The sequence below is a fragment of the Phoca vitulina genome, unplaced genomic scaffold (assembly GCF_004348235.1).
Source record: "Phoca vitulina isolate PV1807 unplaced genomic scaffold, GSC_HSeal_1.0 scaffold13, whole genome shotgun sequence".
Lineage (NCBI taxonomy): Eukaryota > Metazoa > Chordata > Mammalia > Carnivora > Phocidae > Phoca > Phoca vitulina.
The window spans coordinates 14293141-14311696 of NW_022589716.1; the positions used below are offsets into that span (position 1 = coordinate 14293141).

An 18556-nucleotide genomic window follows, 5' to 3' on the forward strand; every position below is an offset into this window, starting at 1 on the left:
ATATTTGTATCTTAAAATTATTAGATTGTATACACGACCTCAAAAATCTTGCTTTAGCAGTGATCATTTCAGAGGCCTCACTGTGACCCACAGCCATTACTTACATGGATTCATAATCCTCTCCAAGAGATGAATCAAATGTCAGGAGTTACTGAACAGGAGTCAAGCTCCCTCTTGTTAACATTTTTACGTATAAATTATGGCTCATAAGGCTAAAATGCTCACAATTCTGTATAATTACCTTCTTAGCATGAAAGCAGCTGCTGAGGGGGAATTCTATATGCTTAATCAGAAAAAAGCACCCCACCCTGCCCTTAGGAAACAACTCAGCCAGATAAAGCCACACTTCCTTGAGAGAAAGGGCCAAAAAGATGCTGTATTCCAATTCCGGTTGGAATGACTTCTACTATTGGCAGATATCAATTACTGAGTGCACATCACAGGCCAACTAAGTTGAGCAGTTAAAAGCATTACCTCATTAAAGCCTCAACATGATGCTCAGGAAGAAACTAATCTTTATTTTACAGGCCTTGCAAGCTGAGGCTTAGAGAAGTCAGGTGGCCTGCCAGAGCTCACAGCTGACAGGAGGGCACAGGAGTTGGAACCCAGGCCTACAGAGATGGCCAACTGGAGACCCATGGGCCAATCTGGGACACACATTCACTTGGCCCACTCTGTGCTTGTGAACATGTTTAAATAGATGCCAATATTTAAAAATGTTCAAACAAACAAACAAACAAAAAATGCCAATGTCTCTTTCTTCTTGCAAATCACATCTGGCTACCCTCAGGGGCAAGACCACAAGGAGCTGGAATGGAGAAGCCAGACCTGGGCTGTCCAGTTTGCCACAGTCCCTACCGTTCCCTAGCATCCTTGCACTTGAGTAGCTTCACTCATTGGTCCCCTGCTGAGCCCCTACAGGCATCTGCCTTTGTTCTTAAGGACATGGTTATATCTTGAAGACATCAGGGGAAGTCTCCACACACAACTTCTCCCAACACTATGGAGGACACTTGACCTATTCAAGCTCCCAAATACTTGAGTGGCTTAATTGAGACGGAGCCATGTTAGTTCTATTGATAAACCTGAGCAGGTTCAGAAAATTCCTCAGCCCCAGGACCTGCAGTGTCCTTGATTAAGCATGACTATGTAAGCTGTAGATCACTGAAAGGGCTCCATTCTTCGGCAGTGAAGCCAGTTACTTACTGTCATATCTGAAGGTGATGTTGTGCAGCCCGCTGTTTCTGCTGGCCGGCCCCACTCCCTGTGGGAAAACAAGAGAACATGATGAGGAGAGAAGCCAATGTGCTTTTCCAGCACACATCCCCATAGAGTCAAAATGCACACAAGATTGCGAAGACCCAGGGTCATGCCAGATGCTGAGCAATATCTACCACTCTTCCCACCCGCCCTGTGCCCCTTCTCCCCCACTGGCTGCCAACCTCCCTCCAGCCCAGGAGATTCCTAACTTCCAGGCCAAGAGCATCATGAGCACTCACTTCCCCCAAGACAAAAGGAGCATGCTGTTCTGTGTTTGGGGGTTAAATAATAATTCATTAACAGTAAAATTGGGAGAGAGACCATGAGCTGCCAGCTGGAGCCCTTCCAGTTGGATCCGCTTTGAGCACTGATTGGTTATAAAATTTGCCTACCAGACACTCTCGTCCAAAAGCTCTATTAAGCCACGACAGATAGGCAATTCCTCAAGTCTAAGGAAACAGGTTTCTCATTCCAAGACCGGGAATGATTGTGGGAATAAGCCATTACTTTTAATGAGAAAATTCTTCACTGTATCCGTACCTATGCTTGGAATATATAGGGTGGGTCATAAAAGAAAAAGAAAAAAGACTTTAAAAGGCCTAACTAACTTTTGGTGATGTGGCCGTTAGCCAACTGCACTCTTCATAGCAGGGATAACAACTCCGCCAGACTCCCCACTTTAATTACAGCATCCACAGAGGGAGCACCGGAATCCTCCCATTGCCCCGCCCTTTCCTAACGACCACTTATCCATCATGGGAAAGAGCAGCTACAGATCCGCCGACTCTGGTTTAACTGTTTCTGTAATAATCGGCAAATGTGCCATTCAGCATTAATTGCAGAATTCTCCAAAACAGTTAATTCTGAAACGCTAAATGATGGGAAAATATTCTAACCACACCACTAAAGTTTCCACTCAACCAAGGGGATGCTGGGGGAAAACCATATTCTGGCAGCCCAGTATTTAATGGGCAATTGTCACACTGAGACACAATGTGCAGAACCCTTCTGATGGAGCCCAGGGTCTCAGGCCACAACCCCATCACATCCATATGCTGGAGGCATGTTCACACTGCTTATCCTGAAGCCAGCTATGCCCAGTGAAACTCTATCCCTGAGCTCGGATAAACATGGACCTCAGGAAAGCACAGCTGTGCAGAAAGGGATGCACACAAGCACGCACGCACACACACACCACAATTCTAATTCAAGTGAGAAATAAGCACTAAGAGGAAATCTAAATCAATGTGGTACACTAGCCCATGATCTACTGGGGCTCCCCTTCTTCCTGATGTACCTTCCTTCTCCAGCTTTCTTGCTTCCATCCTCCCTTTCCCACATACACAGGATTCTGGATTTCCTCCCCTGAGCTGAAACACTTTGGAAAGGGTGGTTTTCTTATGGAAATCTTAAATGCCTCCATAATTCCTTAGGGAAAATCCTCTAGCATACCACTAGAGGAGGCCCAACTTCCAGATGGCCATGAGTGGGGTACCACGACCAAGCAGGACAACCCCTAGGAAATGCCCAAGACACCCAAACCACACCCTTCTCCTCCCTTACAAAGCCCCAGGATAGAAAATCACTCACCATCTATTACGAGCCAGACATTATGCTAGGTACAGTGGTGAACAAAACAGCCACTGTCCCTGTCCTCAAGAGCAAAGTAACTCATTCCTTCAAAGGACACTAATGGGGTATGTGGATCACATGTAATGTACATAGACGAATTTCAAATCACACCCTGACCCTCCAAGAACTCTTAGTGTGACATAAAGGTATATGTAGCTCGGCTGAAGAGCCAGCCGTAAGTAAGCATACAGCCAGGAAGCACCCCACAAAGGATGATTCCAGGGTGAGGACAGCACACCCCCAGAAACTTGAAAGAAGGAAGGATAACTGGACTAGAAGGGAGAGGAAAAGGGAGCATCATGGGAGGGAAACAAAAATGCAAGGGGGCCAAGGTAAGTACCTTAATCCTTCCATTCTCCTGCTGGTGACCATGGGCATGGTCACTTCACTCCACCTGGTCCGAGCCTCCTCAACTATCTTCCTAAAAAGATAATTTGCACGACTTTCCCCTGGGAAAGGGGTTTGAGGAGGATCACGTGAAACCCTGTAGAGGAAGCGCTTTTCAAAAAGGAAATGCATTTAATAGCATGCTCTCCGGCATGGAGGACTCTAATGACCAGTCACCTTACTTGCAAGACTGTCAGCTTTTCACTTTGTTCTTGTTCTCCCCATATTTCTACTGCAGCATGTTTTTCTTTTAAAGATTTTTAAGTAATCTCTACACTTAATGTGGGGCTCGAACTTACAACCCCAAGATCAAGAGTCACAGGCCGTCCAGACTGAGCCAGTCAGGTACCCCTATAGCAGCACGTTTTTAACAGGTATTTACTGGGCGCTTGCAATGAGCAATGTATTGTGGAAAGAAGCCCAACATCGTGAGATGTGCTCTATCCTGCAGACAAGAACTTAAATCCCTCCAAATAAGGTCTGTGCTGCATGCAGAGCTGTTCAGAAGGGGGCCCAGTGAGCTGGCCTCAAAGGACAGTGAGGCTTGCATACAGCATTGATTCACTACCCACAGAGCATTCCACCTGCACCCAGGCCCTGCAGGGCTGGGCACTTGGCCTTGAACCAGACCTGGGTCCTAATCTTAAGGGGCTTTGGCCACCAAGGTGATCTCCTAATGTGTAAATCTGCCCTCACTCTTCTGTTCCAAGCCCATCACCAGCTCCCTGTCCCTCGTAGAACATTCCGGATGTGGTTCCTGCCTCTCTTCTCAGCCACTTCCCTCCCTACCTGCCAGACTCCTCCAGGCACTGCATTATGGCTCAGCACATGTTCTGGAGAACTTCCACAGCCCAGAATGCCCTTCCCATCAGCCAGGTCCTGTTCCCTTCATAGGCTTTCTGCCTTAGTGTAGCTCCGTCACACTGTGTCCCTGACACATAGATCCACCTGCATACTCACTTGATGGGGGTATGATAATCCATCCCCACAACCTGACCAGCATGGCACTTCTGCCAATGTACATGCAAAATGGTACTTCTGATTCCACAGAAAATCAGAGACTAAAAGACCCTGTGACCAAGCCTGGTCCTTGAGCTCAGAGGGAACAGAGCACAGAGCTCAGTTCCATGACAAGGACTTGCTCCCGTATGCACTGGAAGACCTTTCACTCTTGGAAGTTGTCCAGGGCCCGGTTTCTCAGCACATGCATCAGACAGATGCTCCACCAGGCTGTCCTCAGTTCACACCCAAATAATGCACCTGCTGCTCCCGAGCCCTCAGAAACCCTATCAGAAATGGTGTGCCCAGGCTAGCCCACAAAGCACTACTGTTTTCTTTATACTTTGTGGTAGACAGAATAATAGCCCCCCCAAAAAAACATGTCCACATCACAAGCCCCAGAATCTGTGCTACTTTACACAGACGGCAAAAAGTACTACATAGATGTGATTAAGTTTAAGGAACTTGAGATGGGGAAATTATTCTGGATTATCCTGATGAGCCAAATGTAATCACAAGGATCCTTCTAAGTGGGATTCAGGAAGGTCAGAGAAGGAGAAATGACCACAGAAGTAGAAGGCAGAGAGACCAGCATCGATTTAATACACTACTGGATTTGAAGATGGAGATAGAAGGGGCTAATAAGCCAAGGAATGTAGGCGGTCTCTAGATGCTGGAAAAGGCGGAAAATTGGTTCTCCCCTAGAGCCTCCAGAAGGACCCAGCCCTGCCAACATCTTGAGTTTAGCCCCACAGACTCATTTTGAAATTCTGACTTCAACAACTATAAGATAACGAATTTGTGCTGTTTTAAGTCACTAAATTGTGGTAATTTGTTACAGCAGCAACTGAAAGCTAATACATACATATACTTTTAGCAGCAGTATGGTTGAAATGGATCTCAGTGTCACACTCGCCCATGTGCTGCCATTTGCCCCTCCCCACACCCAGGGCAGACTGACTGATCCCTTGTCACCACACTCTATCCCACCCTGGCTGCAGGCAGACATGGGACACTGACCCATCAGAGCTAGCTGCTTCAGATTCTGCCATCCTAGACACAGGCTTCTGTGGGCTAGCCTTGGACATACCTGGAGTAGAAGAGTGGTTAACAGAATGGGCTTTAGAGCTGTACAGATGTGTGTTCAAATCTCCCCCTCTCAAGCTATGTGACCTGAGACAAGCTTCTAAACTTTCCTGAGCCTCATTTCCCTGAGCTCTATAAAGTGTTTGAATAAAACTTCCTGGAAAAGCTCGGCGTGGGACTGTGTGAGATGACACGTACCAAGCTCTCTGCACAGCATGTGACATGTTGAAAGAGTGATGGCACCATTCCTGGGAAGACTCCTGCCCTAATAAGCAAGGAGAGAGCTGTGCAGCGTGGGGGTATGTGAAGTAAAAAGAGAAATGCTCACAGGAAGGGGCATCTCCAGATGTGATCAGTCTCAGCATCCAGACCTGGGGGGTCTAGCAGCTGGATGGACAGGTCAGGGCAAGGTGACAAGGGCACTAACCACTAGACCACAGAATGGTCTTGGTGGGAACTGGGCAACCCAGTGATCCCCATCTCTGGTGAGTGCTCAGGTTGGATCTGATGGGGAGACACTGAAGGCAAAGTGACCAGGGCAGCACCCCTATGCCCTCATCCTCCGCCCAGCTTGCACCACAGTCCTGGGCCTGGCCCATAGTCAGCCTTTGGTAAATATTAGTTTTCTGCCTGAGTAAATGAATTCATGACGACGAAACCAGGTAATGCACACCAAGAACCCAAGAGGACCTAGCTTCGTGTGACAGGGTGATTTATGGGCTTGGAATCAGGACTCACACTAAGAGAACATGGGTAAGCGACTTACAAAGCTGGTCAATGGCTTTGGAAGCTGTTTTTCAGTAAATAATTCTAAGCTTTTAGCTACTATACCCATTTTGATATTTAATGAGCTTACAATTAAGAATACTTGTTTGTTGCCTGTTACCTAAAATCTATAAATGCCAATGCCGTGGCCTCAGGGTGTCACATTCTTAGTTCATTAACCACCCCCCTTTGCTGCACTTAGGGCAGCTTTTAATTTGTTCCAATGCTAGCTGCAAAGCAAGCCCCAGGTGCCTGGGGCTCTGCTATGAACACTGTAGAGTGAGCCGGGACGGAAGAAGCAAATGGGAACATAATGGGGAAAACATCTTTTACTCAGGAAAGGGGGAGGGGACGATAACCCATAAGTGCTCTAAAGGAATAAAATTCAAAACCCATACCATGCTCCACCCATACGGCAAAAAAGCAAAGGCCTGGACACAAAGACAGCCACAGGCAGGGATCCCACACAGAGCAGCCACGAGGGGCCATTTGAGGGCCCATTTCCTGAGGGGCCTTGGGGGTTCTAAGCCCATTGAAGACACCAACTTCCCAGAGCAACATTTCCAATCCAGCTCCAAAACAGCTTAGCTGCCATTTTGGCAAAATGCATTTTGAAAAGGACTGTGCTAACTGTAGTAACCCCCTTTCCAGTGGAAGGCAGGCCAAACAATAAGGTCTAATCAAGACTGCTTTCCAATCAGCTAAGGACCTCTGAGAAAGCTGGTAATGTTTTAGTGAACTGAGTTTGGGTGAAAATTTAAACAAGAGCATCCACCAGAAAGAACTGAGATAATGGGTTTTGTTTTTTTTTTAAAGATTTTATTTATTTATTTGACAGAGAGAGACACAGCGAGAGCAGGAACACAAGCAGGGGGAGTGGGAGAGGGAGAAGCAGGCTTCCCACCGAGCAGGGAGCCCGATGCGGGGCTCGATCCCAGGACCCTGGGATCATGACCTGAGCCGAAGGCAGACGCTTAACGACTGAGCCACCCAGGCGCCCCAAGAGATAATGGGTTTTTAAAGGCACATTGAGCGACTACTTAAAAAACTAAGGCCAACTTACACTTTCTATTTTCCCTAACATTTCCTCCACCTTGGGTTTCCAGTGTGTCAATGAGATGTAAAAGATAGCAGACAGCTCTGTGAGGCTTAAAATGCACAACAGGCCTGACATTTTTGTCTCTGACCAGTGGACATGGTGAAGGCAAGAGGGAGAACATGGGGTCAATTTATTCTGCACAGGTTCAGTTCAGATGGTCTCATAAATGAAGTCAGATCCCACTTCAGTTCAAACCTTTAACTAAAAAAAAAAAAAAAAAAAAAAAAGTGTGGGGCTGGAGAGGGGAGGAAGAAGTCAGCAAAAAGCAGAGAAGCCCCAGGTGATGTAAGCTGAGGAGAATGCCGGCAAACACAAAACACAAGGCAAATAAATCACAAAGCCAGCTTGGGTCTGGATCTATTCAAGATATTCTTCTCCACATTCCGGGAGCTGTTCTCTCTCACTTTCCAACTCGATGCAACCAACTTCAGGAACGAAGAGTGCCCACTGTCTGATTTGGGGAGGTGGGGTCTCGGGTGCCCAGCAGGGAACACACGAGCTCTGGGGGAGCGCCGGTGTGTTCCCACCAGCAATTACTGCGTCGGCCCAAAAAGACCCGGAGATCTTAAGCTAATTAGAGAGATTTGCTCGAGGAGGTAGGAAATCACTACTCCAAAGCATCGCCTGTGTACCAGACCAAAGCCGTAATCATGATTCATCTCTGACATGTTGCTAATCAGCACACACATGTTCCTAATTTCACGCTCCCCAAAGGAAAGCTGAAGGGACAATTGTTTCTGAGTTCTAACATGGAGCCAACTGATGCCAAGTGACCATGTGTTCTGCTTATCAAACCGAGAGCTCTAGTTTCCATCTAAGTGGCTTTTTACCCCTCCTCCCCTCCCCCACCCTCATGCCCAAGGAAATCCATTCACTAAAGATGTGTTAGGGCATTTATAGGAGTTGTTTCTCAGATAGCAACTTTTCTTTTCTTTTTTTTTAAATTGAGATAGAATTGACATATAACATTGTATAAGTTTAAGGTATACAATGTATAGATCTGATATGTTTATATATTGTAATAGCAACTTTTCTAACAGGCCTAAATGGAATGGAATGTATTTTTAAATGTCTTTCCCTGCTCCAGACTTTAATTTTCTTATTGCTTTGCCACTGGAATATACACATGCAGTGAAAGCCCAGAGATATCAACACACACACACACACACACACCCCGCTGACTCTTCTCCTGTGTTTAAAAACAAAACAAAACTCTGCAGCCTTCTTAGTTTTCACAAAGCAAAAAGCCCAAGTACTTTTTCCAATTAAGTCTGTTAAGGATCTGGGCTGTGTGTTCTCCCATGGCTGACACTCACAAATAGACAGGATTGTTCCATTTTTCCAATTCTCAAAACGTTAAAAAGCAAGCTATAAAACATGCCTCTGGCTAGAGAGCCAGACCTTTTCCCTCAGCTGCACACACCACTCCCATCCACTCAAATGAGAACCGCATGGTAAAGAACTGGCATCTTTAAGGTAACCATCAACCCATCTGCAGTTTCAAGAGCACACACAGACAACTTCGCAGACACAGATTAGCTGGTTTTCTGTAAATACTGGGTACGAAGAGGAAGCAAGCAACCAACCATCCAAACATCCACCCAGCAAACCGGCTACCAGCTTGCACCCACTTAGCTGTTAAAGGTAGTTATAAAAACTTCACTCCAGAAGCTCAAGACAGTATCTTCCTGCAAGGGCAAATAGTGATTAGACAATAGGGGAAAACTTAATGCTGTACACATGATTGTTATGCCTAAGCTCAGAGGAAATGTTCGGATCAAAACAAAACTACTAATAAAAAGGCTTAGGACCACACAGAGAGCGTGCACTGAATTATGCCGCTTCAAATACTGTTTCTGAGGCCCGGGGACGGAGTCTCCAAATACTGTATCACATCTGGAATTCTGCTTTTACAGCAGAAATGCCTGCAGAAATGGATTGTGACGTTGCCATGGGGACCCAGCCTCCTCCGGCCAGGCAGGTCCCCGGCGTGCCCCACACATGTGCTTCCTTCAAGGTGGATTTCGCATATTTGGAAATTATGGAAGGCTGCCCTTTTAGGTTTTAGTGCTAATCGAAATATCACAGGCTACACTCGGAAAGCAAGGCGACCCCTTCTGTCAGCCTATTATTTCTGTCCACATGGTGGTCTCAGAGAGAAAAACCTCCTTAAAATAACAGTGGGAAGCAGCAAGTCAATATTAGACCCCTTTTCAAAAATTATCTGTGGCTTTTCCCCCTTCCTCTGGGAAGGAGACAGGCTTCAAAAGCATCCCCTTTAAACTCTCTCGTTCTCTGGCTGCAAAAATCCAAGTGAAGTGAACCTGTGCACACAGCTGCCTCCCATTGCTGGCCTACAGGAGGGACCCCAGGCTCCAGCTCGGTTGCTTGCCATCACAGGAAGTGAGCCGCTAACACCATCCCGGCAGGGCTACTGGCCAAGGCAGGGGGTCTTCACTTTGAATTGTTGTCCAGGGGAAAAAGGTTTCTAGAACCCATAGGAGAATCCTGTGAGAAATATTCCTTACCCAATTTCCCCCAGAAACGTTCTTACATAAGTTGGGGGCATTCCCAGAACTCTCAGAGGAAACCCAGGGCTTCACCGGTCCCGGGTCCAAAGCCATGTGTAGACACGAAGAATCTAGAGACTCCACTTAGAAAGGAGGAGGTACATCTGGGTTTCCCCACTTCCCTGGGATGCAGCTCCACCAACCGACCCCTCTAGGCGTGGATTCATACACACACACGAGTGCAACCCCGCTCTGGTGCTGGCAGGTGTCCCCAGCCACTCCTCATCCTGCCACCATCCTGCCTCCCAAGACCCCAGGTGGTTCAAAACAATGGTCAAGACCCTCCTCTCTCTTTTCCCAGGAGCATTCTCCCGTCAGTTCTAAATAGAATGTCTCAAGCCAAAGCAACAGTGCCTCTTCCAATATGTAGCTGCCTCTCTGCAAGGTCTGGCCTTTCCCCGATTTCCTGGGGGTAAGGGAGGGAATTGGCCGGCCCAGAGGTGAAGCACCAGTCACAAAGCCCCATGTGCAGATCAAGGGGGCTCATGGGAAAACTGGTTCTCAGCCTGCCCCATTCAGTGTGACCTCCAGCCTGAACCATTTCCATCTAGTCTCTTCAATACCCCATCCCAAAATGTCCCCCTGAGATGCAGCTGGGATTTGTGAACGTGTGTATGTCTGTCTCTGTGCGCACCCAGCCATGCAGAAGAAAAAAAAAAAAAGCACCAGGAAGTCAGCAGCTCAGCTCCAGGTGTTAACACTTAGCGCATCCTGCCCAGCCCCCTCCAGCTTGAGGCCGGCCGCCTGGGAGCCGGACACAGCAATTAGGCCCTTCCCGGGCCGGGCGCCTTTGTCCCCTCGCTAACATCATTAGTGTCTGACTTCCTGTGCACAACGGGGCCTCCCGGGGGGCAATCGCAGGCTGACCGGGGCAGGGCATTAGACTTCCTTTGTCAAAGACCCTCAAATGTTAACAAGCATGTGAACAAGCCTCTCTTGCGCCCCCCCCCCCCCCCGCCCTGCCATCCCCCCCAATCCCCTCCCCACCTCAGCCACTCCTCCAGCCCACCAAACACTCAAATCTCAACAGCCTTGGTTCTGCCCGACTGGTGGGAATCCGAGTTACTTGAGAGCAGTATCAAGACTCGTTGATCGAGCAGAGTTTCCTTTCTGCAGAAAAGGTCAACAAATGTGATTTTCTAGAGCCGGTCCCCTACAAATATGCCATTCCCATTTATCGAGTGCCTGCTGCTTACCAGGTCCGTGTCACTGGTCTGGTATTAACTAGGTGAACATGAACAAAGATGAAGATGCTCAGACGTGAGTCGCAGGCTATGCAACACCCAGTTCAGCACCCCTGTCAGCACAGGGGTCCCCTTCACACGTGCTCACGGGCTGAGGCACAAGATTGTGTCAAGATGCAAGGATATGCTGAAGGTTTGAGTGATATTCCCAGGCTTTCAAACACTGATCACATCTGAAACCGGGGGAAAGTATGAGCTGCTACACAGGTACAACACCATCACCATCCCTCTCTCAGCAACACTCTCACCACCAGGACCAACGTCACTAAAATCCTCTCATTTCCTCCTCCATCCATCTCAACAGAGGGTCTCAGCTTCACATGTGGGGACACAGAGGTCTCTGAGAATTTGGTGAGGGCTGTGGCCCAGGTGCGTACACACAAGCGTGCACGCAGTATTTCAGGAAGCTTCGAGACCCATGCAATCCACTGGGGGCCCCCACCAGCCTGCCTTATCCATAGCTCAACAGCTTAACACCAGGTGCACAGAAGCACACCCTGAGTGGTTCAGTGATCCAAGGGAAACTTTGGTGATTAAAAGCAAAATTCAAATGGCAGAGGGAGGTGGTTGGGAGTAATCACCTCAATTTTAAATAGAACTCTGGATTGATGCCTCAACTCTAATCCTTCACAGGCAGTATTTCTTACAACTCCGTAATTGAACACTTCACGATGTTGGGACTCATGAACTTTACAAAGTAGCAACGTAAAACACAACTATTTCTGCTGTTATCTGCACCGGCCCATTAAGTGGGACACACAGAACACCTTTCAGACCACAAGTGACAACAGTCATGTCTGCAGTCAAGTCAGTTTCACCGAATCAAGTTAAAAAATAAACAATGTGGCTATTTCTTTTTTTTACCGTACTCATGGTATCCAGAAGATCGAGAGAACAGCTGATTTCCCCTGCTCCTGCTCAGTTGCCTTGGCGGTCTATGGTGTTTGTGGTCAACACACAAAATTGGGCTAGGTTTTGGATATGTTTTTAAATATTTGCCCAAAAATAAATAAATAAATATTTGCCCAAGAGCTGCAGTTGAGGATAATCTAAAACTCCATTTTTTTTTAATGAAGAATAATCTATGGCTTTGATTTCTATTCTAGACATACCAAACTTCAAAGCTTCAAAAAGATGTTGGTAGACAGAGAAAGGACATGAGCACTTCTGTGATGCCAAGTCCACCACAAGTTTATTTTGATGAACTTTACAAGTTTCAAAAGAGTAAAGTCACTACTGGTTCTGATTTTTACATTTTGCCAAGCTAATTTCAAAATAGCAGGCAATCGGAAGAATATACTCAGACACTAATGGTCTTTGCAACTTTTATGTCTCCCCACTTCTTGGATGGAAGCCAGCAGTCTGCCCTTAAACTATAAGCAATAAATCTAGAAGACTCTCCTAATATCCCAATGATACCACATGGAATTCCCATTAAAGCACACACATACACAATGACATACCAATTAAATCACTGGGTGATTTAGGCCAGGAAATGATTGTGTTTGCCAAGAAATATTCAGCTTTGTTTTAAATTCCTTGAACAGCTAAAATGTCATCCTGAGAAGGAGGGCAAAGAATGATGTAAAAATGAAGAATCACTGTCTTGGTTGATTTCAGACTTAGATAAACTTTCCCGTGGGTGAACGGAGGCAGTACAGACGTCCCAGGAACGAAGGCCTCCCTATAATACCTCTCTGAGGACTCCTGGCACAGATTGGTATAGAGGGGGAAATGAGAAAGCAGATTTGTATGAGACAGACAAGGCAATGGCCCAGCAGTTAGGGGCACACTTCCGCCCTGATGAAGTGGTCCTGGGGGTGGGTTCCAGCTCCTCTCCAACAGGACTGATGCAAGCAAAATGGCACACAGCACTTTCTTGGTCAGGCCATAGGAAGAAATCAATGCACCTTGTCCCCTTCACTAGGCTTCCCATAGAGAGATGTTTACAAAATCAAAGCAATATGGGGGAAATAAATTAGAAGCCTGTAACATTTTGTCATGAGGTTATGGTAAAACACTTACCAGAAGAGAAAAAAAAAAAAAAACCAGAACAAAGCAGTGACTAAGTATTTCAAAAATAAAAAAGGGAGGTCAAAGTTTCTGGCTAAAATGACTTCAATCTAAGAAGGAGCTGGGTCGATACAAGGCCAAGCTTCAGGCGAGTAGCCCTGTTTTGTGGGGCACAGAGCCAGTGAATTCACAGGAGTGCTGAGGAGGAAAAGCCCCAGACAGGCATGGCTGCCCAAGGCGTGGTGGGCAGGAGGCTGGGGCGGGCACCGGGGTGCATCTGCCACTCCCCCGTCTGCCCGGGAGGGATGCGATATTCCCTGGTTCTCAGAGAACCCAAAGAGTGGGTTTTCAAGTTTCTAGGAAAAAGTGTAGGCTTTTCTTTAGACCAGGGCTTTATTATTTTTGTAAATATAACAAGGCAAAGGAAATTTAAGTATAGACAATATGAAAATCCTCCCCAGTCAACATCAACACTACTATATTGTATACTTCAAAATTGCTAAGGGACTAGTTCTTAAATGTTCTCACCGCAAAAAAGAAACGATAATTATGGGACTTGATAGAGGTGTTGGCTAAAGCTTCAGTGGTAATCATACTGATACATTTAATGTAATCAAATCAACATATCATATACCCTAAACTTATACACTGTTATATGTTAATTATATCTCCATTGAAAACAAAAAGAAAACCCTCCCCCAACATCCTTCCTTCTCCATCACTTTGACGACTCTTCTGGACTCTCTCTATTGCATGCATCACATGGACTATGGCTTGACATAAGTTAGATCCTAATATAGAGAACACTTATTCTGATAAATCTTCACCAGCTAATAATGAATGCAGTGCCTTTTGGGAGAAGTATGTGGGGCCAATGGAAGAAATAAAACAAAAGATCCTAATGAGGTAAGAATTAGGACCACTGGGCCAAATTCTTTCTAAAGGTCCTGCCAGCTCTAATTATCCATCATTCTCTACCAAGAGAAAGCACCTATTAAAAAGTAGTAAGACAGGCCCTCTCGGGGCACCTGGATGGCTCAGTCCTTAAGCGTCTGCCTTTGGCTCAGGTCATGATCCCAGGGTCCTGGGATCAAGCCCCGCATCAGGCTCCCTGCTCCGCGGGAAGCCCGCTTCTCCCTCTCCCACTCCCCCTGCTTGTGTTCCCTCTCTTGCTGTGTCTCTCTCTGTCAAATAAATAAATAAAATCTTTAAAAAAAAAAAAAAGACAGGCCCTTTCACCTGTTCTACAACTGGTTGCGTACATGAAAAAGGCAACAGGACAGACACATCGAGAAGGCTTCCCAGTGCAGTGTATACCTGTTGCTATTTCAGTAGGCTGCCTGCTGACTTGGGTATCCTGGATGCGGTAACGCCGTTCTGTTGGGTAACCAAATTACTATAACTTATCCTGAAGGTCCTTAAAAATTACATGAATTTAGGGGATTTTATGATTACTCGGCTAGTCTCACGTAAATAACAGAATTGTGTAAAATGAAAAAGGAAACTCTGGCGAACCCAAGAAGAGGGCTGACAACATCCTCCGGACTACACAGTAATCACATTACAGCCGCATAAAAGCCTAAGAGCTCAACTCTTTGGAGGAAGGCAGCTGGAAGAACACCAGTGTGGGGAGATTCTACAGAGCAAGCTGAAGAGATGAAACCATTCATTTGCTAAAATTGTAAATTCTATTTTGCAATTAAAATCATAACACATGTGTAGCCTGGGCATCGAAGAAGGATGATCTCTGCCTCAAACACTTCACCCGATCTAAAAGCAATATTTAACCGTACCCCAAGGTTCTCTCTTCCTCATTTACTCAGGAATAACCTCAGATAATGCTCTAGAATTTATCAACAGATGTTTTAAAGGCTAGAAACGTACTTTACACTGGGAAGGCCATTACAAGTGATTGAGAATGAATGTGCTCAGTTAGCTATGCGACTGAGCTCAAGTGTAAGAGAATTTCAGAGAAGGAAGTGTTGAACAGAAGAAGGCTCCCCGGAGAAGTGTCTTCACAGAGTAGACAAGTCCCTAGCTGGACCCTAGAGCACTGGGGGCTTTGAGGTGGTGAATGGGGAGACTATTTCAAGCAAACACATGCACAAATGCACAGGTAACCAACTATACCACCCCCATGGCAAGCATTCAGTAAATGGCCTCTACACCTTGAGGTAGATGTGGAACCTTCCTCATTAGCCAGAATCACCATTCTAGCAGTCCTGGAGTAGGTGACCAATACCCTCAGGCTTCTATCTGAAACACCCCAACTGGCCCGAAAAAATGGGCACCAGAGGGGCTGGGGCTCAGTAATGCATGTGGTGCATCTTGCAGTCAGGCAAGACCAGAACAACGTGGTCCTTAGAGAGGTGAGCACAAGCCTGATTTGGCAGGCAGGATTTCAGGGGAAGGGCTTCTGATCCGAGCCAAGGTGGGAATGGGCTAGGCTCCAGGTAGAGAAGAAAGAGGCAATAAAACAGCAGCTTCAAAGGATAAACCAAAGGACCAGAGAGTTGAATCAAAGGGATGAGGCAGACCCCAGGGCCTGCAGACCAGAGGCACCAGTGACAAAACAGAGAAGTCCAGAGTGGGGTCTCATTACACCTGTCCTCTTATTTTCAGGACGGGCCTGATTCCTTGGCCCTAATACAAATGGAAGACATTCTGGAAGGAGCAAGGGGAGGCCTGGTCACCATCCACTTGCAATTTTCACCCCATCTTTCACCTCCATGACAAAAAATGTCACTAACTTTTGAAGAGTGGAAGCCCAAGCTGGGAGTCTCCATCAGCACCCCTCTCATCTTCCCCAGTCCCTCCCACACATCTCGACTCTGTCTACACCCGGGGTAAACCAGTGCCACGCTCCCAGGTAGAGTTCACTATATCCGAGAGAAGAAGACTGAAACAAAGACCCTTTGTCTGCTTTTACCAACTCTTCAATGAAATTTCTAAAGACAAGAATCACTAAATATAATCTTGAAAAATCTAACATTGGCACAAAAGGACAGATAGTGCAGGATTCCTCTGATATGAGGTTCCTAGAGTGGTCAAATTCACAGAGACAGAAAATAGAATCAGGAGGCTGCGGGGTTGGGTGGGGGCAGGGAGAATGTGGAGTTACTCTTTAATGGGCACAGAGTTGCAGGTTAAGAAGATCAAAGTTCTGGAGATGGAGGGTAGTGATGGTTGCCCAACAATGTGAATGTACTTAGAGCCACTGAATTAACACTTAAAAATGGTTAAAATGGTAAATTTTATCTTGTGTCTCTTTTACCACATTTTTGAGCAGGATTTTGAGGAGGAAAGTAACAGTAATAAAATAGTGCTATAGCACATTTGCAGAAGAACTAGGAAGGTGGCCAGTTGGAGCTGAGCTGGGTGGGCCCGCGAGGCGGCCACTGCAGGTGTCCAGATGTGAGGCGGTACAGGTCGGGTCTATGGGGCATTTTTAAGAACAAAGGCGGGACTTTGGGACAAATGTGATACAGAGATGATGGAATATTCCAAGGTACCTTGAGGGCTCCTATTTTGGGAATTTGGGAGACTGGTGATTTTTGGAGCAATAAAGAGAACACTGCAAAGGAAGAGTACTTTTTTAAGGGGGATGTGGAGAAAAACTTAGTGAAGGTAAGGTGACTAGAGAGTCTTTTTTTTTTTTAAGATTTATTTATTTATTTATTTGACAGAGAGAAACACAGCGAGAGAGGGAACACAAGCAGGGGGGTGGGAGAGGGAGAAGCAGGCTCCCCGCCGAGCAGAGAGCCCAATGTGGGGCTCGATCCCAGGACCCTGGGATCATGACCTGAACTGAAGGCAGACGCTTAACGACTGAGCCACTCAGGCGCCCCTAGAGAGTCTCTTCTAATACCATATTTTTTTTGAAACATAGAAGACAGAAAGTCATATGTGAAGTCATGTCACAGAACCTTAGGGATAGATGGGCTAATAGAAGGAATAAAGAAAAGCAAAAGGTGAGGAACTGGGCTTTGTGGGACTACCCACAGTTAGGGCACGTGAGGAGGAAAAAAATATAGAAGAAGTGAGGTTGGCCAAGTAGAGGAGCCCAGAAAAGCCTTCAGGCAGTGAAGAATGAAACAAAAATTAAAATAAAGAATATCAAATAGATTACATGTAAAAAATGTCAAAATGGATATTGTCAACACAAAAACCACCTTGCTGATGATACAAATCCCTGAGAAAATCATCATATTGGTGGATCATTTAGAATCACTCCTCCATATCAATTCCCAAGTCTTTTGCTGCTATTCAAACTCATCCCCTAGTTTCCTATAAAAGTAGAAAGCATATTAAAAGAACCATCTAAATAAAATCTTTTCATATGTTTGAAAACTTAAGAAAACAAGTGATGATAGCACTGGAAAAATGTACTGAAAGACTGCTGGTCACCGTCAGGGTTTTGTGTGCAGGTAAAAGTTACTATGTAGGCAGCTACCCTCAGAGTCAAGATCCTCCCAGGACAAGCCTCCAATCTCTCATGTTAGGGAGAAGAACATAGGACCCCAAGTCACTGTACCTCCCAAGATCTGCTCAGTGCTTTATAGTTTGAGCCACAGTTAAATTTGTAAAACGTTTTTGCAATTTTTGAAACAATGCTATCTGAAAAATATAGAGGCAACCAACACTGAATTAACCACTAGTTCTAAATCAGGTCATTTTCTTAAAAAAAAAAAAAAAAAACTTTATTTATTTATTTATTTGACAGAGAGAGACACAGCGAATGAGGGAACACAAGCAGGGGGGAGAGGGAGAGGGAGAAGCAGGCTTCCCACTGAGCAGGGAGCCCGATGCCGGCTCGATCCCAGGACCCTGAGATCATGACCTGAGCCGAAGGCAGACGCTTAATGACCGAGCCACCCAGGTGCCCCAGGTCTTTTTTTTTTTTTAACCAAATACTCCAACCAACTGGTTTAATAACTAGCATTCCAAATCATCGACAATTCCCCAGAACTCTGAAAGTCGAAAAGATAAGGTAGAACATTATTGGTATGACTCAAAGCTATCAAGTTAAATTTCAGTTCAGGCAAACCTTATTTGTCCAAAGCTCATGAAAATGGTGAATTTTTGCACAAAGTCACAAATACAAATATTAATTTTCAGACTATTCTGTTTTGGACATTATCCAACACTTGTGGCCATTTGACAGATGTACATCCAATAGTACTGACAGGCTTTGTAGATCAATTTTGGCTTCCGGGGCTAACAACCTTCTTCCCTGAAAGTAAAGGAATAAAGCCAAAGTTTGGTCGAAACTTGCTTCCTCTCTGAGAAGAGGATTACACCTGTACAGTTTATTTCCAGACACTCAGAACAGGTCTAGAGAAAATATTCTAAGAAGCAGTAACTGCCACACTGGTTAAATGCTTATCACTAATGAACATTTATTGGGTAGTAACAGAGCCATAACCCTCATAACTTAACCACACTACACTTCTATATTTCCAAAGGTACTTCATTTCATAAACATAATTTTTAAAGGCATA

General features: G+C 45.8%; 1 protein-coding gene across 2 annotated transcripts in view; it reads right to left on the reverse strand.

The window, feature by feature from the left end:
• The window catches only part of IL17RD (interleukin 17 receptor D), a 66765-nt gene that overhangs the window by 25135 nt on the left and 23074 nt on the right, over window positions 1–18556 (reverse strand). For both annotated transcript variants that reach the window (XM_032411542.1, XM_032411541.1), the window contains exon 2: window positions 1207–1264. In XM_032411542.1, the coding sequence (XP_032267433.1) occupies window positions 1207–1264 (58 nt within the window). The remainder of the gene's footprint in view (window positions 1–1206; window positions 1265–18556) is intronic.